The sequence below is a fragment of the Hibiscus syriacus genome, unplaced genomic scaffold, assembly GCF_006381635.1.
Source record: "Hibiscus syriacus cultivar Baekdansim isolate YM2019G1 unplaced genomic scaffold, ASM638163v2 tig00109991_pilon, whole genome shotgun sequence".
Classification (NCBI taxonomy): Eukaryota; Viridiplantae; Streptophyta; class Magnoliopsida; order Malvales; family Malvaceae; genus Hibiscus; species Hibiscus syriacus.
This window is the reverse complement of record NW_024062551.1, coordinates 338306-365379: the sequence shown is the minus strand read 5'-3', so window position 1 is coordinate 365379 and position 27074 is coordinate 338306. Positions and strand designations below refer to the sequence as shown.

The following is a 27074-nucleotide window of genomic DNA, read 5'->3' as shown; positions in this document are numbered from 1 at the left end:
CAATATATGCCTTTACCCATGAATCTTCAACTAAAACTGTCATTAAAAAAGTTAACTTATGAAACTCTAATGTTACGTGTTGTAAATAAATTGAATTTAGAGCCCCTAAGTGGATTTAGGCTATCTTATCAGAGAAATGGTAAAGTTTATTTGTTAACCGACAATGAAGATGTTGAACGATTCATTGTTTACATTAGTGTTTCAAGTGATGATGTTACATTGTATGTTGTTGAACCTAGAAGTAGTGAAGTTGGGTCAGTAGCGGGTAGTAATCAACTAAGTTTTTCAACCCCAGTTTATGGTGCTCAAAATTTAATGGTTCCACCACAATTTCATCACCAAGCAAATATTGTTTCACCACATTTCCAATACCAAACACAATCTTAAAACCCACAACCTTTCCCTAATCCAAATCCCAATCAACTTTCAGCACCAAATTCCGATTTTCGTATTGACCAGTTAGACGATGATGAGCCAACAAAAAAAATTGTGAGTACTAGTCAGTATTCGAAATTTGATCTTGGTCAATACCCGGACTTTGATCTTGGTCAATACTCGGATTTTGATGATTTTTCAGAAGAAGAAACAGACCCTACGTGTAATGATTTTGATATTGGTCAATACCCGAATTTTGATGATGAAACAGCCGTTGCTGAGGAAGATGTTGTTGATGATAATGAGGAGGAAGTTACGACTGTAAATGAACATGTTAAACATCCATTCTGTAATTCATATAACACTAAAGAAGAAAAAGAAGAAGAAGAAATCCCCAAAGAAAAGTCCCCGAAGAAAATGCCACGGGAGTATAACTGGAATATGCCAGAATTACTTCAGATACCGGAAGAAGAGTTGGTAAAGATATCAGTTGATTGCCACACAAAAATTATTCGTATCAAGAAAGATGATTGTTTTGATACAAAGGAAGACTTGAAGATAGCTTTGTATACAAAATGTGTGGAAGATGGCTATCAACTAAAAGTTAACAAATCAAGCAAAGATCGTTTCGAAACAATGTGTATGATTGAAAAAAACTCCATGTGGCGTATGATTGCAAAGAGGATAAAAGATTGCAAAATGTTTCAAGTTAGGACTTTTATTGATAAACATACATGTTCAAGAACCCAAGTTTTTCCTCACCATAGACAGGCAAACAAAAAGGTGTTGGGTGGTTTTCTGGCTGAGTTAATGTTTTTGAATGGTAGGGTATATCGGGGACATGAAATTATGACTGACATGAATGCTCGGTTCAAGATTAGTATCTCATATTCTCAAGCTTGGAGAGCCAAATGTCATGCCTTGGAATTGTTGAGGGGGTCGCCAGAAGCATCGTTTGCCCAACTGCCGGCTTATTATCACAATTTAAAGCTGAAAAATCCTGGGTCGGTAACTCATACCAAAACACATAGAGATGGACGCTTTGAGTTGCTGTTTATCGCCATTGGTGTTGCGGTTAGTAAATCAATATAATTTTGTTAACTCATTTTTGTTAGTTACATGCATTTCACATTTAAATGATTATATTTCTTGTGTATATGATTTTGTAGATTCGTTCGTTTATTAATTGCATGCGCCCAGTTATTATAGTTGACGGAACACATTTAAAAGGTCGATACCTTGGAGTAAACTTATTAGCAGTAGCCATGGATGCTAACAATGGGATACTGCCAATAGCTTACGGGGTTGGAAAATCTGAAACCTCTGATTCATGGACATGGTTTATGGGGCATCTTAGGAATTGTATAGGTCCTATTAGCAATCTGACAATCATATCCGATAGGGCAAACTCAATTGACAACGCTGTTAGAAGGTGTTTCCCAGATGCTTTGCGATAGTCAGATTCGCATTACGATTTACGTATTCGCATTGCGATTTTCCTAATTCGTGTTTGGAATTTGAAAAAAAAAATACGCGTTAATACGAATGGCGCTATGTAAATCGCAATGCGATCGTCAGAATCGCATGATTTGCGATACCGGAGATCGTGTTGCGAATTATTGATCGCATTGCGATTTAGTTGGTCATTTTGGCAAATCCAAAAAAAGTTGGTTAAAATCGTATATTATAAGGCATTTTTGGTCACTGAGGTTATTTTCTCTTTTTTAAATAGGTGTTCAAACTTTTTTTTTTCAATTCATTCAGGTGCCTAATGTTGTAAACATTACCATTTTAGGTGTTCGGACTGTAACGACTGTTAAATTCTGCCAAATTTTAAAATTTTGATTTAAAATAAAAAAAATTAAAATTATATATTTTTAAAAAGCTCAAAATTTTTGAAAACGTTAAAAAACCCTAAACTTTGAAAATCTTAAATCTAATTCCTATACCCACACTGACCGCCGCCCTTTCCGTCACTACCGTTAACCGAACCTCCATCCGACGATCATTTTTCCAACGAAGAGCCACCACAATCGGAGCTGACGAAAGATGAATCAAGTACATTATCAGGTTTAGCATTGATTTCATCTTTGGGTGATTGTTCGGGGGTAAATGATCGTCGGGTGGATGTGTGTTTGGGGTTAGGCTCGATTGACGACAATGGCGGCCAAGCGACGACTGACGTGGGTATAGGATTGAAATTAGGGTTTTCAATGTTTTGGGGCTTTAATATTTATGAAAATTTTGGGTTTTTTTAAATATATTTTTAAATTTTTTTAAAAAATTTAAATTATCAAAACATAACAAGTGTTACTTAACGGGACTTTTTAACGACAGTTACGGCCCGAACACTTAAAGTGATAAGTTTGTAACGTCAGGATCCTCGGTGAATCAGAAAAAAAAAATAGACATCTATTTAGAAAAAACAATATAATTTAATCACTTATTTTATAATTAAGCCTTTTTCTTACGGAGGATTGTGGACTTCAAAGCCAAGCTTAACATTAAGAGGATTTAAATCTTATTATTTTTTTGTAATAAAAGTTTCTTATCTATTTTTTATTTCGGGATTGGGGCGTGAAGTTTTATTTATATATATATATATATTTTTAGATCTTTACCGTATATATTTTGCTGCTTTGCCGACTGAACTGAAGAATGCGGTCTACGACCTGATCTGTGCAGTCCTCCATCTCTTCATCATAAAAATCACCAGTAAACCGCCGTTAAACCTTCGATCGTAATTTTTCGCCTAAATTAAAAGAGATGAATCACCTATAACCGACATAATTCATTCGTTCCTATCAACATGATATATTATTTATCCTGCTCTCCTTACATTTCCTCATCTGAAATATGTTTTCAATCTTTCAGATACAAGAATGTGGCAAGCAGATTGTGGATGCTCAATCTGACACATCAGTTACTCACATGAACACTAACCAATCGGAATACGACAATCGATAATGAACGCTTCTTCCTTTGTCGGTGTTTGAACTTTGAATCTAAGAACTTTTAGAGAGAATAGTAAGCCTTCTAATCACTGAGGTCGTTTGATTCATGCTTACTAACAGTGACTCAGAACACTCGCCAATTTATCTTTGTATGCTTATCGAACCTTAATCGATTAGTTGATGGTGCCTATAGATTCGATGCTTCATACACATAATCGTAACAACAATTTAACATTACTAACAGTAGCAAATCACTAAAAACTTTAAGCCGAATCACTAATTTAAACAAACATAAAATATACCGAAAAAGCATAAGTGAATAATTTTGCTGAGTTTTACAAGCTCAGACAAAGCTCTAAAGAAGGAAAACATACACGTTTTCTCTTTCCTAATGGATGCATATGAATCCCTGTAGTCACTAGTGCTTGTTTGAGTTGATTCCACATTAACAGCTTCATTACAACCAAAACCCCAACATTATCTGTCCATATACATACATCAATAGCATCATCAAGATTTGAGGAAACAGCATATAAATAAAGGATAACTATATGTAGGGACGGACATAGAAGGGATATAGTTGGGGGCGATATTCCCCCTAAAAATTTTATAAGTTCACCCTTGACATATAATTCTACATCCGTCCATGACTATCTGGTATGTCGGCGATAGAGTTTTTAACTCCACAAGCGAGATTAAAACACGTGGTGGTTTCTTAACCCGATTGCAAGAGAAATTAATTCATGAACGTGGTGAAGAAGGTTCATATAATAATTTTTCCGATTGTGGAATAGTTCATTACCTATTCATCTAGATTACACTTGAGAGGCACTTAAAACTTAAATGTTTCTAAGACAATGATCACCATTTTTAACAGTTTGCATGAATGAGAACGATAAAATAAGTACATAAGACACTGAAAACAAGAAGAAAGGCATACCTCTAATAGAGGAAGTAGTGACACCTCATCTGCAGGAGACGACTTATTTGGTCTCCAACTTCTCATCTCAGATTGTATTGAATTAAGCTGTTCACTTAGCTGCATCAACAAATTCAGTTCATCTTCCCTTCCTTCACTAATTCCGTGTCTTGTACAGGTTCTTCTACTCTCAAGCTGCTCAACTCTCTGAGCCAACTGTTGCAGTTCCGATCGATAGCTAGGAAGTCGAGGGTGCGGGCGAAGAAGAGCTGATTTGTAGTCATCACTCTGCTCATCCCCCAGTTTACATGGTCTTTTCCCCTTGTTTGAGCTTAGCAAGTTAGTCATCTTTATCCATTCAGTATCATATTCAGCAGACGATTCATAGTCGGGAATCATCTCGTCTCTCGGTTTATACCCTTTTTTCCCAGGCTTTACACTTTGAAAGTCATCCTTGCCGGACCAATCGCTATCATCATCTGCAGGTGATTCAATCATGAAAAAATCGGGCTTCTTAAGCCTATTGTCTTCTTCCACATATAACTTCCCTTTATTCTTTTCCTCTTTACTTTTTTTCCTTTCACTGCTTTCTGGAACTTCGAATTTGCAATGGACTTCGAATACATCGTGAACAGATTTAGCAGAATTGGCAGGGCTTGGAGTGACTTTCTCCGATTGATCTTCAGAAGTTTTCAGTTTTTGACATTTAGGGGGAGGTTTTGCTCTTGGACTGGTACATTGGGACTCCGGTTTTACCTTTATTTTGGGTAACTTCTTTGTACTAACTTCTTTACAATCTAAAATCTCTTTCACCTTCTCATCTAGAATTCTGATCTGTTCGCAGTAGGAATTGAACTCTGCTGAGCGTGGTGAACTTCTCCTAGAATCAAAGCCGTGATCGCAGACTACTGAGTCAAGATTTCTGGCATCTATGCTTGAACCCGATTCTAGCACTGAGTTTGCAAGCTTTTCACCATAGCTAGAACTCCTTACTTTAGAGAAATCCGTCGGTAAAAGTGACGGCAGGGAGCTGAGTCTTCTAATAGTGGATTTAATCCCCCTTTCTCCTCGTGTTGCATCGTCTCGTTCTGAAAATCGAATCTCCGGAAAATTTTTCTCAATGTCATCCAATTCATCACACCCCAAACTTAGAAGTTTGTACTTATAAGCCTCAATTTGGAACTCAAGAGCAGAAATCTCCATTTCTTTCTGATACATCAGCTCTTCGAAAATTGCAAGAGATTCCTCCGCATGGCTGATCTTTTCTTCTGCCATTCTCTTGTATTGGCTCGCTTCCATCTTCATCGAGGCCTTTTCACCTTGCAACCGCAGTATCATCGACATAGCTTCATTGGTGGCGGTGGCGGTGGCTTCTCTTTCCACATCAAACTCGGCATAGAGCTTCTGTAGAAGTTGCTGTTGAGAGCGAAGCGTTTCTTTCAGAACCAAAATATCCGTTTCCTTAACTGGCGAAGTTACCATATTGCCAGCCACCGTTCCCTACCTCAACTTCATAAGACGTCAAGAAACAGAATCGGATTCGGATCTGGTTTCCGAAATGCAAACAAACCAAATTTCTACCAATATCAAACACCCAGAAAACCTTCATTTCTCCTTTACATATTGGCATTCAAAATCACAGATAGCAATAGATGATTATAGAACAATTCAAGGCTCAGAAAATATATTATCAAGCTCGAGGAGGCAAATAATCAAACACATAGAAGACATAATGAAAACGAAACAAAAACAAAAATCCAAACGAGGGTACCTGGTAATTTGCAGGAAGAAACAAGATTGATCTTTAGAACAACCCCCTGATTCACGGATAAAACAATCAATGACAGGATTTTTTTTTCTCTCAATCACAACCCAATATATAAAATCACCAAGAGGAATAGAAATTGAATACAAAACCCGGATTCTTTTTCAATTCATGAAAACAATGAACCCTGGGACTAGGATCGCCTGCAAATCAATTAATAACCCATACGGTTGCCTTGCTGCTTTGCTTTGCATTCAAACAAAGCAAAGCCAGGATCAACCGTCTCTGATCTGAAAAGAAATGCAGAAATGGATTTTACAAGGCAATCTTTATAAAGACAGAGAAAATCGATGTAAACGGTGAAAAATTGGGGGTGGAATTATCATATAAATCAATGACCTCTTGTCCTTGTGAGGACCATACTTTATCCTCTTGCCGCAAACTATGTTCAAACAGTTCCATTTTTGAAAAAACGTTAAAAGGCAGTCTTAACGGCTATTAACCGATCCACCAGTCTTGTTGGCTGATCATCTCATTATCCAACTCCCTTAACACCGTTGAGGGGCACGGTTGGTCTGGCCGCGAGTTCACCGGAATATGGACCTGCTGCCGGAGCACCCTTGACACTGGCAGTCCCATTTTTTCCCGATCTGGCAGAATGCTATATTCGAACCAAACCTGCAGCCACTCTCCGTTTTAAATTGGAAAATTAGTATTTTTCGTCGTTGAATTTAGTATAAAATATTTGGGTTGTTGGTTTGATCCGGGAATCGACTTACCTCCTCCGCCACTGTTGCCAGCAAACTACGAATCGAATCGTGTAGCTCGTGAGTTGTAACTGACAAGTTTAATCCGTTAATTTTTGTAATTGATTTAGAATTAGTTATTTATTTATATTATTTCCGTAGGTTTTGATTCGGATCGACCCGTTGTTAGAGCTGATTGTGGGAGACTAAATTACCAACGTTAGCTATTCTGTCGAGGTGTGTCTTTATCAGTGTTACATGGTTAATTTGTTTGATACTTGATTGCTTGATATTTGAGTGAAAACATGTTTGATTGTGATTATGATTATTCATAAATTTGATGTGGTATTCGTTGAGTAGTATGTTGTTTGGGGTTTGGCACGTATGATTGTTGATTCATTATGTTCGAAAAATATTTGATTTTGATGATATGATGAACTCGGATTATATGCATTGTATTCAGAAAATTTATGTGACTACTCTATATGCTTGGCATTCAGATTATTGTAAAATTTTTTACATTTTGATTGGATCGGAATATATTTATATGTGATATGTTATCATTTCATATTGGGTTGGATTAATAGGTTGGATTAATAGGGGAGAGTTCAGTGTTTTCACTCGACGAAGTGAAATTCAATTTGGATTCAGTGGGTCATGCTTTTGTGGCGGACCCTACTTCGGATGATGTTTGTAATTAGAGTAGTTTTGGGGAATCTACTCTTCAGATGATGTAAGGTATTTGTGTGCATATTCATTGCATATCTTTACAGACTGTGAATATTTTGTTGATTTGGAATGTATGTTTATTTGTGATGTGGTTTATATATTGATACACTTTATAGACATACTAAGCTTTGTAACTTACTCTCTATTAATTCTTCTTTCAGATTCTCGAACTAGATGAACGGGTACTTGGAGTTACATTTATCTACAGATTCAGTTATTTATTTTTCATTATGACATTTATTCAGACTTTTTAGTCAATATTTTTATTTATTATATTACTTGAATAATACTTAGTTTGGTTAAATATTTTTGGGACATTATATTTAAATTCTGTTTTGGACTACGGACTTGAATTTGATTTTATTCAATATATTATTTATATTTTATTTGGAAATATTGTGGTTCTTATATTTATTTTTAATGAGTAAATGTGAAGGGCTTTATAACACCATTTGGGCCTTTTGGATTCGACCTGTGATATTAGTTTGGGTAAAGGGGGTCACATTTAGTGGTATCAAAGCTAGGTTCAACCCTCGGGTAAAATCGAGATTTTTGAAATAAAGTTATTTTTCTTCTTTTTCATTTTTTATACTTTTAAAGAGTAAATAAATATTTTAGTTTGAAATTCCAAGTACCAACTCTGACCGTAAGATTTTTTCACCTAAGAATATATACGAGTTAGACCAATGACATCTGTTGTTCTGACTGTTAATGCTAGAGGTTTGACTGATACTCGAGGGGTACCACAATGCTCGTATTTCCAGAAGAGGCCACTAGAGAGTGTTGGAGGAAGACTTGAGTGTGTCCTTGTTGTGAGTTTTTAGAAAATTATTTCATGGAGTGTCCTCTTCCAACTACTGGTTCTTATGCTCCTGTTCAATCTCAGGCATCAGTCCAAACACTGACCCGAGGTAGAGAACATAATAGATCGACTGGTTTTGGTATGAGTTCAGCTAATAGAGGAATACTGACTCAAAATAAGGGCCCTGAAAGGTCAGCAGTGAGACGGACTGGGTTAATTTATGCTACTTGCAGGCACGAGGATCATGATGAGCCAGATGTTGTTGCGGGGCATTTTTTCTATCAATTCTATTTCATATTTTGCACTTCTTGATAACGGTTCTACTCACTCTTATGTGGCAAGTTCGGTAGCTGAGGGTCTTGAAATTCATGTTAAAAATACCAAGATCGCATCTCAGTTCATCTTTTTGTGGGAACTCCAGTGGAGGTTAACAAGGTTTATAAGAATTGTTCGCTAGAAGTACACGGTGGAAATCTTTTCGGCTAACCTAATGTTGTTGTCTTTTAGGGAATTCAACCTTATCCTCGGGATGGATTGGTTAACTGGTCATCAAGCTAATTTGGATTGTGATCTAAAAATGGCTACTTTGAAGACTCATGATAACCGTAAAGTCGTTTTCATTGGAGAACGTCATGGGTTTTTAACTAACATAGTGTCAGCTTTGAAGGTTGAGAAAATGATTAAGAAAAGGGTCATTGTTTACCTTGCTTATATTTTAGATCAGAGGCAGTCTGACGATGGTATAAATAAGATCAGAGTTATAAGAGAATTTTAGGATGTTTTTCCGAAAGAATTACCTGGCGTGCCACCTAAGCATAAGGAGATTGAATTTGGCATTTAGGTATACTCGGGATCAGCTCCGGTGTCTTGGTACCTTACCGGATGACACCTAAAGAGCTCAAGGAGTTGAAGGTTCAGTTACAAGACTTCATCGACGACATTTTGGTTTATTCAAAGTCTGAAGCAGAGCACGAGGAACATCTAAGGATTGTGTTACAAACGTTGAGCGAGAATCAGCTGTATGCAAAGTTCAGCAAGTGCGAATTCTGGATTTCAAAGGTGACATTTTTGGGTCATATAGTCTCTGCGAAGAGTATTCAAGTGGATCCAAAGAAGATTGAGGTGATTATGAATTGGAAGCAACCGAATACATTACTGGAGGTTTAGAGTTTCTTAGGCCTATCGGGTTATTACCGGAGATTTTTAGAAGGTTTTTCCATCATTGCTTCTCCTTTAACGAAGCTTCTTTAAAAGAACGTTCATTTTTTCTGGACTAAGAACGAACGGTCCAGTTTTGAGAGGTTGAAAAATGTGTTGACTGAAGCACTGGTTCTGATTCAGCCCGAACTTGGTAAGGCTTACACCGTGTATAGTGATGCATCTCACACCGGATTGGGATGTGTACTCATGCAGGATGAGTATGTGGCGGCTTATGCATCTCGACAGTTGAAGATTCAATAGCGTAACTATCCTACTTTCGATCTCAAATTGGCAGTTGTGATCTTTGCCCTTAAGATTTGGTGGCACTATCTTTATGGCGAAAAGTGTTACATTTACACTGACCACAAGACTTTGAAGTACCCCCTTACTTAGAAAGAGTTTAACTTGAGACATCACCGATGGTTGGAACTGCTTAAAGATTACGACTGTGAGATCGAGTATAACCCCGACAAAGCTAATATGGTCGCTGATGCGTTGAGTCGTAATGCTATTATGGATTTGAGGGCTTTGTTTGCTCAAATGAGTCTATATGAGGACAGTAGCCTATTAGTTGAGTTACGTGTAGTTTCTACTCTTGTTGCGGAGATTCGTGCGGAACAAAACGATCCATTTTCGATCCATTGGATTAGAGAGGTTGAGAGTGGTTCATCACATGATTTTACTGTTGATCTAAGGGTGTTCTGTGTTTCATAGGTTGGTATTGTATTCTGAGAAATTCTAGATTGAAGAAAGTTATCCTTCGAGAGCCTCATGATAGTTTGTATTCTATGCATCCCGGTGGGGACAAGATGTATAGGAATCTCTGAGAGAGGTATTGGTGAAAAGGACTTAAGCGAGATATTATCGATTATGGATCTCGGTGTCTGACTTGTCAGAAGGAAAAGGCAGAGCATCAGGGTCCACCTGGATTGTTGCAGTATATTGAGATTTTGCAGTGGAAGTGAGAGCTTGTGACTATGGACTTTGTTTAGGGTTTACCTTTAACTCCGACGAAAAAAGACTCTATCTGGGTTATCGTTGATCGAATTACCAAATCTGGTCACTTTATTCCAGTCTGAGATGACTTCTCTCTGAATAAGTTGGATCGACTTTACATTTATGAAATTTTCTGTTTGCATGGGGTATTGTTATCCATCATTTCATATTGTGATCCGAGGTTCACCTCAAAGTTCTGGAAGTCTCTGCATAGTGCACTCGGAACTCGGTTAAATTTTAGTATTTCTTATCACCTTCAGACAGATGGTCAATCGGAACGAGTAATTCAAATTCTTGAGGATATGTTGAAAGGTTGTGTTGTTGATTATAGTGGCAGTTGGGAGGAGTTTCTACCGTTGGTCGAGTTTGCCTACAATAACAACTTTCAGTCCAGCATTAAGATGGCTCTGTATGAGGCTTTATATGGACGTAAGTGTCACACTCTGATTGGTTGGACTCAGTTGGTTGAACATAGATTATTGAGTCCGGATTTGGTTTCTGAGATAGAGCAGACTGTCAGGATGATTCAGGATAGATTGAAGATTACCTTTGATAGACAAAATTCTTATTCTGATATGAAACTTTGGGATATTGAGTATGATGTGGATGATGAGGTTTTCTTGAAGGTATCTCCGTGGAGGAAAGTACTTCGTTTTGGTCGAAAAGGCAAGTTGAGTCCTCGCTTCATTGGGCCTTATCGGATTGTACGACGTTTTGGCCTTGTGGCTTACCAACTTGAGTTGCCACCTGAATTTGCCCGCATACATGATGTTTTTCATGTTTCCGTGTTGAGGCGTTACCGAGTGATCTGTCTTATGTGTTGGATGTGGATAAGGTAGAGATTCGATCCGATTTGAGATTTAAAGAAAAGCCAGTTGAAATTCTGGAGAGAGATGAAAAAGTTCTTTGGAGAAAGACTATTAAGATGAGCAAGGTTTTATGGCATAATCGGGGTTATGATGAGTCCACGTGGGAGACAGATGAGACTATGAAGGCTCAATATCCGCATATATTTCTTCCAGGTAAATTTTGAGGACGAAATTTTTGTTAGGGGGAGAACTGTAACACACCAAAAAATCTCCAAATTGAAACCCTAAAATTTAGGAAATTTTAACCTAAATTCCTAATTCGAAATCAGTGGCTAAATTGAAAATTTGAAAAGTTTGGAGTCTTCTTCGTAAACCCTAGGAAAGCTTGATGACTAATTTGATAATTTTACTATTTCCCTTTTAATTCAGAAATCCTACCCCCTTTTTATATTAAGCTACTGTACGGCACTCCCCTTCCCCGATTTTTTTTTTTCCAGCAAACCCCGACGCCGCCTCTCCTTTCTGACTCTTAAGACCTCGACGCGCCGCCGTTTGGCTTCAGGTAAGATTGTCGTTCGTCACCCACGAACACCGTTCTGTTTCTGTCATTATTGCACGCCGTTGGGTGTTGAAAACCCGCGCGACCATCTTCCAAAACCGACTGCCGCCATTACGTTTTGGCCTTCCAAGGCCAGTGAGAGGTCGGGTCTTCGCCGGGGAAAGCTCGACTGGTCGGTCTCTCGACCGAATATCCTCGGTTGGCTGTGAAACACCCCCAAGGCCTCTGTTTTCGACTGTCGAATCTGTTGTCAGCTAATTACCTTCGTCGCCGGCCGTTGAGGGGCACGGTTGGTTTGGCCGCGATTTCACCGGACTATGGACCTTATGCCAAAGCACCCTTGACACCGGCAGTCCCATTTTTTTCCGATCTGGCATAATGCTATATTCGAACCGAACCTGCTGCCACTCTCCGTTTTAAATCGAAAAATTAGTATTTTTCATCGTTGAATTTAGTATAAAATATTTGGGATCGAGCGATGAATTTTGCAGAAGAAATTGAACTGGGAATCGACTTACCTCCTCCGCCACCGTTGCCAGGAAACTACTAACCAAACTGTGTAGCTCGTGTCGATGGTAAGTTGTAGCTGACAAGTTTAATCCTTAATTTTTGTGCTTGATTTAGAATAAGTTATATTATTTCTGTAGATTCTGATTCGGATCGACCCATTGTTAGAGTTGATCGTGGGAGAAAAAATTGCCGACATTAGTTATTTTGTCTAGGTGTGTCTCTATCGGTGATACATGGTAATTTGTTTGATACTTTATTGCTTACTATTTGAGTGGAAACATGTTTGATTGGGATTACGATAATTCAGAAATTTGACGTGGTATTCGTTGAGTAGGATGTTGTTTGGGATTTGCCACGAATGATTTGTAATACCCAAAAATTTAGAATTGTAATACTAAAAAATTTAGACAATGACCAAAATGAAAATTTTTAAAGTTTGATGGTCAAAGTAGAAAAATGGGAAAAAGTTTAAGGAATTAAGTGATAAATTTCTTAAAAATAATTTTATTCCATAAATAGATGGTTTACTCTTGAGAGTCGAGTTTTATAGAAATCATATTTTTGGATTTGAAATTTTAGTAAAGAAAAATTAAAAAAGGTTAAAGCCGGTAAGGAAATCGGTATTTCAGATCAAATTGAAATTTTACAAAAATTAGAAGGATGTTATAAAATGGTTGGAAATATTATTTTAATATTTTTGATAAGAGAAATTTGGTTTGGAAAAGTGTAATTTTTCAGATTTATCCGAAACATTGGAATTTAGTGACTAAAACGTAAGATTTAAAAATTTAAGGTGAATTTCGGAAATAAAAGTTAAAATAATTTATGTTTGACTTTGTAATATGATAAGGATCATATGGCTTGGTTTTATGGTTATTACGGAGATTCATTAAGGGCAAAAATGAAATTTCCTATGGTGTTGAATAAAAAATTCTATTATGATATTATATTAAGCATGTGCTAGATCTATTAACATTAAAATATCAAATATGATGAAGCATTTTCAGCTTCTTCTTCCTCCAAGGGCCGTCACTTTCAAGCAAGAAAGGTAAACATCTTTAGTTTTAATTTTGAAGCTATTTCTTGAGAATTAGACTCGGTGTGGTTAGGAAAAATGTTCTACGTTCAATTCTCTACATTTTGACTTGAATATTACTAGGGCTTCATGTTCAAGTTCATCTTGAGTTGATGAAGGGGATTTTGATTCTTGTGTTTTATGGGTTTTGAAGAGTTAAGTGATTTTAAAGAATTGATTGTAAGAATTGATGAAGAACCTAAGAATGAAGTTAAAGAAAACAGTTTGGATTTTGAATCTGGCAGTAAGTTTGAAAATTTATCAGAAATTACATAAAAATAATTTCGAGGTTATTTTTATATATTTGTATTCATATATCGATCTAGTTTTGTTTAAAATAAACGGGGATCAATTTCATGGAGTGTACAAAAAGATATGAATTTTTAACAAGGAAAGGTAAGAAAAATCGGACAGCAGACTCTGTAAAACATATTCAGTTGGTCAACTTTGAAAATTCACCATAAATTGTACAGAATGAATTAGAAGGATTTCTTTATATGGATAGATTCTTATTTGAGTCTAGTTTTCAACGGAAGAATCGGAATTGAATTTCAGTATGTATATCAATACATAATATTGATTCTTTAAAGGTAGTGTGAGTTGTCTGAATTATGGAAAATTGATGGGTTGTTGTGTAAGTGTTATATAATTGATGTACTATGCTAGAAATTGTTGTTCGGGAATTGAAATGAGTGTTAGATGTGAAATAATTTCAATGTTGGAATTATTGGTATTAAGAATCTAGGTGGTAAAATGGTGAATGATCATTTTGAGTAAATTGGAAAAGTTGGTTTCAATACTAAAAAGAATTAATAAGTGTTAAAGTATTTCGTGGTGAATAGTTTGAAGTATGATTATGATATTTATTTTGGAAATATATTTATGTTAGTACAATACTAACATATATATAGGTATGAATCTATATTTTGTACATATCGTGATTTATTCGGTGTTCAAAGCGATTCGAGTATAAAAGAAAAGGTTTATTATGGACAATAGTGAGGTACAAATATTTGGAAAATTATAAAGTGTCAAGGTGAGTGCAATACATACAAGAAATTATACATGGATGTTTTATGCATCATCAGGAAGACTTGCGATAAGTCGACCTTGTTTATAGAAACATGATATTATGTCATTTATCATATATTTGATATATTCTAAATATGTCAAAGGTTGAAAATAAAATGCATATGATGTTATTATGAACATATATGATTTTTATCATGAATGTTATTTCGGGTATGAACTGCCCAATGTTAAATATTGATAATATACTTTGCCATGGATTGATTAAATAAAATAGACTGTATGCCCAAGTAAGTCATTGAGGGACAGAATATAGTTGGCATGCCATAGAGTCCACCAGCAGACTGCATATTCGAGAATACACTAAAGGATACCTAGTGTATATGGTGGGCACGACCTTATGTGCCATATTCGGGACTGTACTTAAGGATACCTAGTACAGATGGTGGACACGACCTTATGTGTCATACTCGGGATAGCACTACGGTGCTTATATTTGACTCGTGTACCCAGGGTCCTCAGGGTTGTATATTGGGCTATAGGCTATGGTTTATGATTTATTGCTTAATAAATGGTAAACATGCAAATAAGCTTACGAGCTTATGGAATAATGGCAAGTATATTGGTAAAATAAACTTACGAGCTTATGAAACAAATGGTAAGTATTTTGGTAAAATAAGCTTACAAGTTTATGGATAAATGGTAAAAAAATTTATATTATTATGATCTTGGTAAAATATTGAATATTCAAGTAAAATGATTTTATGGCATTTTGAATTTGACATTGAAAATCATGCATGAATTGTATTGCACTGTTTATTGTTTTAATTGTCTCACTAAGTTTATACTTAGCGTGTGATGATTTTCACTCGTAGGTAAAAAGCCAATAGTGGAATAAAGAGTTCAAAGTGAATCAAGCATCGAGAGGTATATTGCAATATCAGTAAGGCATCCTATGATGGAATTTGATTTAGATAGTGGCATGGAATTTGATAATGTTAAATTTGTTTTGTTGAATTAATTTCGAAAACAATTGGTAACTTTATAGTGATGAAAGGTTAATTTTTATGAGTTTTATATGTAATTTTTGGAAGTTATTGTAGCAGTGCATCGATGCACAAATATAATTCGATGTTTTTTATGCATCGGTGCACTGTTCACGTCACTGTAGCAGTGCATCGGTACAGTCACTGTTCATAAAAAATCTTTTGTTTTAAAATTGTTATAATGAAACATAATTTATATGATATGATATTTTTATAATATCAATTACTATTTTAAGAAAATAAATTTTAAATCGACTTTGAAATGCAAATGGTTTTAGAAATTCGGGTGACATCTATAATCTGTATAGGTATAATTATACGGGTTATGGGTGTTACATGATTGTTGATTCATTATGTTTGGAAAATATTTGATTTTAATGATATGATGAACTCGGATTATATGCATTGTATTCGAAAAATTTATGTGACTACTCTATATGCTTGGCATTCAGATTTATGTAAATATTTTTACATTCGGATCGGATCGGAATGTATTTATGTGTGATATTTTGCCATTTCATATTGGGTTGGATTGATAGGGGAAGTTCAATGTTTTCACCCGACGAGGTGAAATTCACTTCAGATTCAGTGGCCTCTGCCTTTGTGGCAGAGCCAACTTCGGTTGGTGTTTGTAGTCAGAGTGGTTCTGAGGAACCTACTCTTAAGATGATGTAAGGTGTTTGGGTGCACATTCATTGCATATCTTTACAGACTGTGAATATTTGTTGATTCAAATATATGTTTATTTGTGATGTGATTTCTTTACTGATACATTTTAGAGACGCACTAAGCTTTGTAGCTTACTCCCCATTAGTTATTCTTTCAAATTCCCGAGTTAGGTGAACAGGTACTTGTAGTTGCATTTATCTACAGATTCAGTTATTTATTTTTCAGTATGACATTTATTCAGACTTTTTAGTCAATATTTTTATTTATTATATTATTTGAATAATACTTAATTTGGTTAAACATTTTTGGGTACATTATATTTAAATTTTGTTTTGGACTACGAACTTGAATTTGGTTTTGTTTAATATATTATTTATATTTTGTTTTGAAATATTGTGGTTATTATATTTATTTTTAATGAGTAAATAAGAGGGGCTTTATAACACCATTTGGACCTTCTGGATCGGCATGTGATATTAGGTCGGGTAAAGGGGTCACAAATCTGACCCGATTGAATCAGATTAAAAATTTTGAGTTTGGGTCGGGTTGAGTTTTTTAAGGTTATGTTTGGAATTGGTCGAGTTTGGATTTAGGGTGAAAAATACTTGACATGACCCGACATGAAAAAATTGTAATTTTATCTTATTTAAAGATAATTACAATAATACCTCTATATATATATTTTTTTTGAATTAAATCCCTATTTTTATTGAATAAAATAATATTTTTTAATAAACATATTATTCGAGTCAGATCGGCCCAGGTTCGAATTTTATCACAAAAAATTGGGTTAAATTCGAGTTGGGTGGAATGTGTATATTTTCGGGTTAGGTTTGTGTCGAATGGAGGATTTATAATTTTTGGGTCGTGTCGGGTGGACAGAAAATCTGACGTGACCCGACTTATGCCCATCTGTAATCCTTAATTTGGACTTGACTACCAAATTAAGCTAACATCGATTAGGTTAATGTAAAAAAGGGTAAATTCGCATTTAGTTCCTAAACTATTAGTTTTGGTCCGTTTTAGTACCAAAACTTTCGATTTTTTCAAAACCATGCCTAAAGTTTGATTTTTGTTTCATTTTATTACCTTTTTTGTTAAATATAACTCCTCAATAACGGGTTAGTGACTAAATTATAAAACTTCAGAATTTGGTGACTAAAGCAGAATAATTGAATAGTATTATAATTGGTATATGGTTAAATTGCAAGGAATAATGAATAGAAGGATAAAATGGTAATTTGCATGGAAGATAATTAAAGAATAGATATATATATTAGCTCCATGTGGAAGAGAAGAAAGAAAAACAAGGTTCCAGAGTTATATTCTTCTCTTCTTTTCTCTCAAACGTGAAGACTCATAGCAAATGTGAGATTTTTCATAGCTGATTATTAGTTAAAATTAAAGTTAGGGTTTGATCATTAGATGATAACTAAGATTAAGGAAAGCTTAATTTGCTTTAAAACAACAAGATGAAGGGTGTAGGAAGAATTAAAGATTAAGAGTTCTTGAATGGAATTTTAAAATAAAGTTCTTGAATGGAATTTTGAAATAGAGTTCATATTTGAAATCGGAGGTTGAATTTGACTTGTTATTGACTTAATTAAGACATACGAAGTGTTAAAATTAGATTTAGAACATGTTGGAAATTGAGAGAGATTCTTAAAATCTATGTGGAGGATTGGATTTTTAATTGTAAGAGGTATTGAATGGGTATTAATTAGTTTAAGTAGGTATATGCAAGTTAAGGATATAAAAACAAAAATTTTCAATGTACATCGATGCACATGAAGTGTATCGATGCACTCCTTTAAAATAAAAACATCGAATGTCATCAGTGTATCGATGCACAAGTGGTGCATCGATACACCCCCTAAAATACAAACATCGAATGAGATTTATGCACCAATGCATAGATAGTGCATCGATGCACCCATCAAGGGATGCATCGATACATGGGGTAGTGCATCGATACATGCCTTCATTAAAAGTTGAAAATAGCTTTCTTTTTAGCCTAAGGAGTGATAGTTTAGAATATATTAATTAGTATACTGATTAGTATCAATGTATTACTATGTATATATAGAACATAATTTCATTCCGGAACAAACAAAGGATTAGGATTAAGTCAAGGCCAAGGTGAGTGTATATCCTAGATGAAATAGAATTGAGATAAGACTTGCGATAAGTCTATCTCTTATCATTGAATTTATAATTCTATATTTATGCGCATACATACATATATAAATGTTAACGTTATAATGATTCCATGCATTTTTCATTCATGATTAACATGATATTATATAAATGAAATGTCATTATCAGAGAATTCTTTCAGGTATGTGAAATAGTGAAAATGATCATATGAAGTGACTTATGTGTTTACATGTACAGTGATAAAAGAGATATGAAATGAGAAATGTATTTATAATTAAGCTCATGTTATTTAATATGAGAGCTATAGGTATAATTGGCATGCCAAGAGTCGAGGGATTATCAGTGGTCCTTCGGGGCATAGTGGTTCTTCGGAACAATCAGTGGTCCTTCGGGACAAATATTCAGTGCCCCTAAAGGGAATTATAAGAGCTGTGGTGACAGCATAGTGCACAACCTCTATGTACTTATATACCTTTGTTCTCAATAATGTACATGGGCAATTCAAAGATAAGTTAAAGTGGAATTAGCATAAGAATATATGTTTTATATGGGCACGTTACCGTCATATATGTTATAGTGAAATAGATGTATATAAATAAAGATGTCATGATCAGATGTTAAGAATGCATATCCATGAATGGATTGATATATATATATATATATATATATTATGCCTCAATAAGTCTATGACTTAGCATGTAAGTGATTTACACGTAGGTACCAAGAATCAAGAGGAGCAGTAATAGAGGCGGTAAGGACGTCATCATTACTAAAAGATCAGATCAGAAGTAATTGATAAAGTAGGTATTTTGTTGTGTATAGAGTGTTGGCATTTAATAAGTGGTTAGTTATGAATGCTTTGATTGATTTTGTATTTTGTGGTCTCTTTTATGTAAATTAATGTATTTGGTTTTAATGAAAGTTTAAAATTTCCCTATTTTCTTTAAGTGTCAAAGTTTGAAAAGTCAATGTGACACCTCGAACTCATATTCGGGTCGAATATGGGTTAAATGTGTTACATTTAATGGTATCAGAGCTACGGTTTAGTCGATTTTCAGCATAAACCGAAGTCTAGAGTATCCTATAAAGTATATATGCCAACAAAATAGTGAAAACTTCTGATCTGATATAATAGTAAGTATGTTGTTTTGCTGATAGAATGATATGGGTATGTTTTTATAGATGTCCGGACATGGTAGCTCTAGAAGTAAAGCGGGAGATGATAGGCCCCTTGAAAGCAGTAATTAACCTGCCCTAGCCAGGCAGAATGAAGAACAGACACCCTCTGGAGTGCCTGTAAGTGATCAAGATGTGTTCTTCAGAACACTGGACGCAGTATTGGCGCGTTTTCAACCTTCCGTTACTTCAACTCCGAGAATGAATATTGCAAAGGAGTTGAGGGGTTTAGGAGCACCAGAGTTTAGAGGTGAAGCCGAAGAAGGTCATGTTACTACGGACATTTGGCTTAATGATATAAAAATCATGCTTGAGGGACTTCATTGTTCTTATCTGGATGGAATAGTCTCATTGCTCTGAGGGTAAGCAAGGATTGGGTGGACCAATGTTACATTGAGAATGCCCAGTGATCAAGTAACTTGGTCTTTGTTCTTAGAAGAGTTTAAGCATAAATATATCGGAGATCAGTTCATCCGACAGATGAAGCAAGAGTTCATAAATTTGAAGCAATGGAATCGTACAGTGTATGAGTACGAATGTGAATTTAACAAGTTGAGCCGTTTCGCTGCGGAGTTAATTCCTACAGAGAATGATGTTTGCGATTGGTTTGTTGAGGGATTATGTCCTCGTCTGAAAGATATGCTTATTGTGTTGAATTTATCTTCGTTTCAAGAAGTGGTGAATCATGCTAAAGCTTTGGAAAGAGCTCAAAATGAGAGGTTCGGGGATTCCCGAGTTTAGACTTCGAAAAGATCGGGCGCATCATCGAGTGTAGGACCATCAAAAAGGGACAGAGATATGAGTTCTCGACCCCAAACAAGATCAGAGTCGATTGAATCTTCGACAAGGGGATCAAATCAGATGAGGGATCAATAAACACAGTTAGTGGGATCTGGGAGATCTAACCCGAGCCAAGTCAGACAATGTCCACATTGTAGAAGGAACCATTCGGGGATATGTAGAATGATTTTTGGAGCCTATTTTAAATTTGGGGACACTGGACATTTTGTTTGGGATTGTCCCATGTTAGCAGGTGAATCTGCTCAGCCAGAGAGGTCTGCTTCGGCTACACAGAGAGGAAGAGGTAGAGGAAGAAGTCAGTCAGAGTCCTCGACTCCACAAGAGATACGCTCCAGAGCTCGGGTGTATAATCTAAAGACTAGCGAGGATAGAGAATACCCATAAATAATAGCAGGTATCTTCCAATTGTATGACAAGAATGTGTTTGTATTGATTGATTCAAGGTCTACATATTCTTATATTTGTAGTAAGTTAGTGAAGTAATTGAATATTCTGTTATAATCTACTAGCAGTGAGGTGATAGTAACTAATCCGTTAGGATGCAGTGCTTGAGTCAATATAGTGTGTCGAGGGTGTCCCATACGGATTCAGGGAATTGAATTCCCTGCTAATCTGATGAATTACCTTTTGACGAATTTGAGGTGATATTGGGAATGGACTGGTTATATCGTTACTATGGTAATGTTGGCTGTAGACTGAAAAGAGTAATGTTGAAAAGTCCAGAAGGGGTAGAAGTTGTGGTATTTAGTGAATGATGGAACCCGTTGGCTAATGTAATATCAGTGATGTCGGCAAAGAAGTTATTGCTACAGGTATGTCAAGGGTTTATTGCAAGTGTGCTGGATATGAGAGCAAAAGAAAAGGGGATTGAAGAAATTCCTATAGTCAGAGAGTTTTCTGACATTTTTCCTGCAGAGTTATCGGGTTTGCCTCCAGACAGAGTGGTGGAATTTCAAATTGAAGTAATGACGGGAATTGCACCTATTTCCATGTCACCATACAGAATGGCCCCAAAAGTGTTACAAGAATTAAAGTTCAATTACAAGAATTACTGGACAAAGGGTTTATCAGGCCGAGTGTCTCACCATGGAGAGCTCCACTTTTGTTCGTTAAAAAGAATGATGGATCCATGTGTCTTTGCATTGATTATAGGCAACTCAATAAAGTGACAATCAAGAACAAGTATCCACTCCCCAAAATTGACGATTTATTTGATCAGTTAAAGGGAGCTTCAGTGTTTTTGAAGATTTATTTACGTTCTGGGTACCATCAATTGAAGATTTAAGATAAAGATATTCCAAAGACAACATTCAGAACGAGATATGGTCACTATGAGTTTATCGTAATGCCGTTTGGAGTTACAAATGCTCCAGCTGCTTTCATGGATCTTATGAACCGAATATTTCAACCCTATTTGGATCGATTCATTATGGTATTCATTGACGATATTTTAGTGTATTCGAAGTCGGAAGAAGAGCATAGTTCGCATTTGAAGATCGTTCTACAGACTTTGAGAGAAAAGAAGCTTTATGCCAAACTCTCCAAATGTGAATTCTGGTTGAAGGAAGTGATATTTCTTGGACATGTAATTTCTGCATAAGGGATTCGAGTAGATCCCCAAAATATTAAAGTTATTTTAGAGTGGGAAGTTACAAAGAATATGTCAAAAGTTCAGAGTTTTCTAGGGTTAGCTGGCTATTATCGAAGGTTCGTTAAAAACTTTTCGATAATAGCATTACCTCTAACTAAATTATTGAGGAAGAAGGTAAAATTTGTGTGGACTCCGAAGCGCCAAGAAAGTTTTAAAAGGCTAAAGAAGGTCTTGACAGAAGCTCCAATGTTGATTCAACCCGAGTCTGGCAAGAACTTCGTAGTGTATAGTGATGCATCTCATAATGGTTTGGGATGTGTGCTAATGCAAGAAACTAAAGTGGCAGCTTATGCATCGAGGCAACTAAAACCGCACAAGAAGAATAATCCAACACGATCTGGAAATGGTTGCAGTAGTGTTCGCTCTTAAGATCTGGCATCACTACCTGTATGGCGAGCGATGCTACTTGTATATGGATCATAAGAGTTTAAAGTATTTGATGACTCATAAAGAATTGAATTTAAGATAGAGAAGATGGGTGAAATTTTTAAAGGATTAGTGATCGATTTCCATCCAGGGAAAGCGAATGTGGTAGCGGATGCCTTAAGTCGAAAGACGTTTGCAGCCTTAAGAGCTTTGGATGCCAGACTATCATTAAGAGGAGACGGTGCCATATGTGCAGAATTGACTTTCAAGCCATCATGGCTAGATCGAATTAAAGAATTGCAAGCTAGAGATGAAAAATGTTTAAAGAAGTTACAGCAGATAAGGAATGGAGAGGTTACGGATTATGAAGTGAAAGCTGATGGGAACCTATATTATCAAGGGAGGCTAGTTATTCCAGATGATGATGAGTGGAAGAAAGACTTATTAACGGAAGCTCATTGTAATCCATTGACTATGCATCCGGGAGAAAATAAAATGTATATGGATCTCAAAAGTCGATATTGGTGGCCTGGAATGAAGAGAGATATTACAGAATTCGTATCCAAATGTTTGATGTGTCAGCAAGTCAAAGCTGAACATCAGGTTCCGTCCGATCTGTTGTAACCTATGTTTATTCTTCAGTGGAAATGGGAGAATGTAACAATGGATTTTGTAACGGGGTTACCTTTGACCTCGAATAAAAGAGATTCCATTTAGGTGATTGTAGACAGATTGACTAAGTCAGCTCATTTTATTTCAGTACGAGTTGACTTTTCCATGGATAAGTATGTTGATCTATATATCAGGGAGATTATACATCTACATGGTGTACCTGTTTCTATTGTTTCGGATCGAGATCCTAGATTTACTTCACAGTTTTAGAAATCATTATATAAAGCGTTGGGAACTCGGTTGAACTTTAGTACAACGTTTCACCAAAAACCGATGGGCAATTCGAGAGAACAATCCAAATTTTGGAGGATATGTTAAGAGTTTGTGTTATCGAGTTCAAAGGATCATGGCAAAGGTACTTTTCTCTTGCTGAATTCGCGTACAACAATAGTTATCAATCAAGCATCAAAATGGCACCTTATTAAGCTCTTTATGGAAGAAGATGTCGTACGCCTCTAAATTGGTTCGAGCTTAGATATAAAGAAATTCTCGATCCTGAGTTGATCCAGGAAGTGGAAGAAAAGGTCCAAGTAATTCAAAGTAATTTTAAAGCAGCAACCGATAGACAGAAATCATACGCGGATCTAAAGAGAAAAGATATAGAATATCAAGTTAGAGATAAAGTGTTTCTCAAAGTGTCTCCATGGAAGAAAGTTTTGAGGTTTAGACGTAAGGGGAAACTTAGTCCTAGATTCATCGAACCATATGAGATCGTAAAGCAAGTTGGACCAGTGGTATATCAACTGGTGTTACCACTTGAAATGGAGAAAACTCACAATGTCTTTCATGTCTCAATGCTTCGGAAGTATCAATCTGATCCCTCCCACATCGTGACTCCAGAAGAGGTTGAGGTTCAACCGGATTTGACTTATGAAGAGGAACCGATTAAAATCTTAGCTCACAAGATTAAGCAACTAAGAAACAAGATTATTCCATTAGTCAAAGTCTTGTGGAGGAATCACAAGATAGAGGAAGCAACGTGGGAACGTGAAGAGGAAATGAGGATCCAGTACCCTCATCTCTTCGCGTAATGAAAATTCGAGGATGAATTTTCTAAAGGGGGGAGATTTGTAACAAAATCAATAATGGGTTAGTGACTAAATTGTAAAACTTCAGAATTTGGTGACTAAAGCAGAATAATTGAATAGTATTGTAATTGGTATAGGGTTAAATTGCAAGGAAGAAGGAATAAAAGGATAAAATGGTCATTTGCATGGGAGATAATTAAATAATAGATATATATATTAGCTCCACGTGGAAGAAAAGAAAGAAAAACAAGGTTCCAGAGTTCTCTTCTTCTCTTATTTTCTCTCAAATATGAAAACTCATAGTAAATGTGAGATTTTTCATAAGTTGATTGTTAGTTAAATTTTAAGTTAGGGTTTGATCATTAGATGACAACTAAGATTAAGGAAAGTTTAATTTGCTTTAAAACAACAAGATGAAGGGTGTAGGAAGAATTAAAGATTAGGAGTTATTGGATGAAATTTTGAAATAAAGTTCATATTTGAAATCGGAGGTTGAATTTGACTTGTCATTGACTTAATTAAGACATACGAAGTGTTAAAATTAGATTTAGAACATGTTGGAAATTGAGAGAGATTCTTAAAATCTATGTGGAGGATTGGATTTTTAAGTTTAAGAGGTATTGAATGGGTATTAATTAGTTTAAGTAGGTATATGCAAGTTAAGGATATAAAAAGAGGGGAAATATAAAGTGTTGAGAAGATTATGAAGAAATTTTCGTGATAAAATAATATTTCTGGGCTATGTGCATCGATTCACATTCAATGTGTATCGATACATCAAGGGTAAAACCCAGAAATTGTTCAATGTACATCAATGAACATGAAGTGTATCGATGCACTCCTTTAAAATAAAAACATCGAATTTCATCAGTGTATCGATGCACAAGTGGTGCATCGATGCACCCCCTAAAATACAAACATCGAATGTGATTTATGCACCGATGCATAGATAGTGCATCGATGTACCCGTCAAGGGATGCATCGATACATGGGGTAGTGCATCGATGCATGCCTTCATTAAAAGTTGAAAATAACTTTCTTTTTAGCCTAAGGAGTGATAGTTTAGAATATATTAATTAGTATACTGATTAGTATCAATGTATTACTATGTATATATAGAACATAATTTCGTTCCAGAACAAGCAAAGGATTAGGATCAAGTCAAAACAAGCAAGGCCAAGGTGAGTGCATATCCTAGATGAAATGGAATTGAGATAAGACTTGCAATAAGTCTATCTCTTATCATTGAATTTATGATTATATAATTATACACATGCATACATATATAAATGCTAACGTTATAGTGATTCCATGCATTTTTCATTCATGATTAACATGATATTATATAAATGAAATGTCATTATCAGAGAATTCTTTCAGGTATGTGAAATAATGAAAATGATCATATGAAGTGACTTATGTGTTTACATGTACAGTGATGAAAGAGATATGAAATGAGAAATGTATTTATAATTAAGCCCATGTTATTTAATATGAAAGCTATATGTATAATTAGCATGCCAAGAGTCGAGGGATTATCAGTGGTCCTTCAGGATATAGTGGTTCATCGGAACAATCAGTGGTCCTTTGGGATATAATGGTCCTTCGGGACAAATATTCAGTGCCCCTTGAGGGAATTATACGAGCTGTGGTGACAGCATAGTGCACAACCTCTATGTACTCACATACCTTTGTTCTCAATAATGTACATGGGCAATTCAAAGATAAGTTAAAGTGGAATTAGCATAAGAATATATGCTTTATATGGGCACGTTACCGTCATATATGTTATAGTGAAATAGATGCATATAAATAAAGATATCATGATCAGATGGTAAGAATGCATATTCATGAATGCATTACTGTATATATATATATATATTTATATTATGTCTCACTAAGTCTATGACTTAGCGTGTAAGTGATTTACACGTAGGTACCAAGAATCAAGAGGAGCAGTAATAGAGGCAGCAAGGACATCATCATTACTAAAAGATCAGATCAGAAGTAATTGATAAAGTAGCTATTTTGTTGTGTATAGAGTGTTGGCATGTAATAAGTGGTTAATTACGAATACTCTGATCGATTTTGTATTTTGTGGTCTCTTTTATGTAAATTAATGTATTTGGTTTAAATGAAAGTTTAAAATTTCCCTGTTTTTCTTTAAGTGTCAAAGTTTGAAAAGTCAATGTGACACCTCAGACTCATATTCGAGTCGGATATGGGTTAAGGGTGTTACATTAAAAACTTTATTTTTGTTTGATTTTAGTACCCCGTTCAAAACTTAACGTTATGTTTTGAAAAAATTGAAAGTTCAGACACTACAACAAAACAGATCTATAGCGACGTTTTAAAACATCGCTAAAAATACTTATGGCGTAAAAAAGCCACAAAAAACGCTGACTATACAAGTGGCACAACGGTTGTTGCGTTTTACGTTAACAAACGTCGCAAAAAGTTAGGTTATTTAGCGACATTTTTGTTATGTCGCAAAAAGTCAAGTTATTTAGTGGTATTTTTGTTACAAACACCGCAAACAGTTAGGTTATTTAGCGACGTTTTTAACAAAATTATCATTAATAATAGTGGATTTTTCCTCACAAACGTCGCTAATTATGTACTCCTTTAGTGCATTTTTCATCCTAAAACACTACTAATCACATTGATTTTCAAAATGTTTTTTTTTCACTTTGTCTTAGCCATATTTACAAGTAACAACCTTGAAATGTAATTAAGATTCGAATTAAGTAGAGATACGTAAAATATGAATAAATCAAAGTTTACAAACATCCAACTGAAATGTAACATAGTTCAATATGATTCAGCAGAGTATGATCTTAAAAAACCATTTAAGATGCTTCCATGAAATGATAAAATTATGACTTCACCATGCACTTGAGATGCAAGTGCTTCGTGCCAAATGCTGAATAAGATTGTCCACCATGCGCTTTCCTCCTGCCTAAATGCGAACCAATTTTGTACATGAGACACAATAATGAAATTAGTGATCGTAGTAGATATTAAAAAGTATTCAACACAA

At 35.4% G+C, this 27074-nt stretch overlaps 1 protein-coding gene across 1 annotated transcript; it reads right to left on the bottom strand.

Moving 5' to 3' along the window:
• Nucleotides 1-3675: 3675 nt before the first annotated feature.
• On the bottom strand, nucleotides 3676-5759 carry LOC120212035. Its single transcript, XM_039210472.1, has 2 exons — nucleotides 4270-5759; nucleotides 3676-3810 (listed from the first exon to the last, which is right to left on the bottom strand). The coding sequence occupies exons 1-2, from the start codon at nucleotides 5728-5730 to the stop codon at nucleotides 3787-3789; spliced, it is 1485 nt and encodes a 494-aa protein (XP_039066403.1). The 5' UTR covers nucleotides 5731-5759; the 3' UTR covers nucleotides 3676-3786.
• Nucleotides 5760-27074: the final 21315 nt, after the last annotated feature.

Coding starts and splice junctions, on each gene's coding strand:
- LOC120212035 (XM_039210472.1), bottom strand. CDS start 5,730: ATGGTAACTTCGCCAGTTAAGGAAACGGATATTTTGGTTCTGAAAGAA. Junction 3,811..4,269: donor CACTACTTCCTCTATTAGAG/GTATGCCTTTCT, acceptor GTATATGGACAG/ATAATGTTGGGGTTTTGGTT.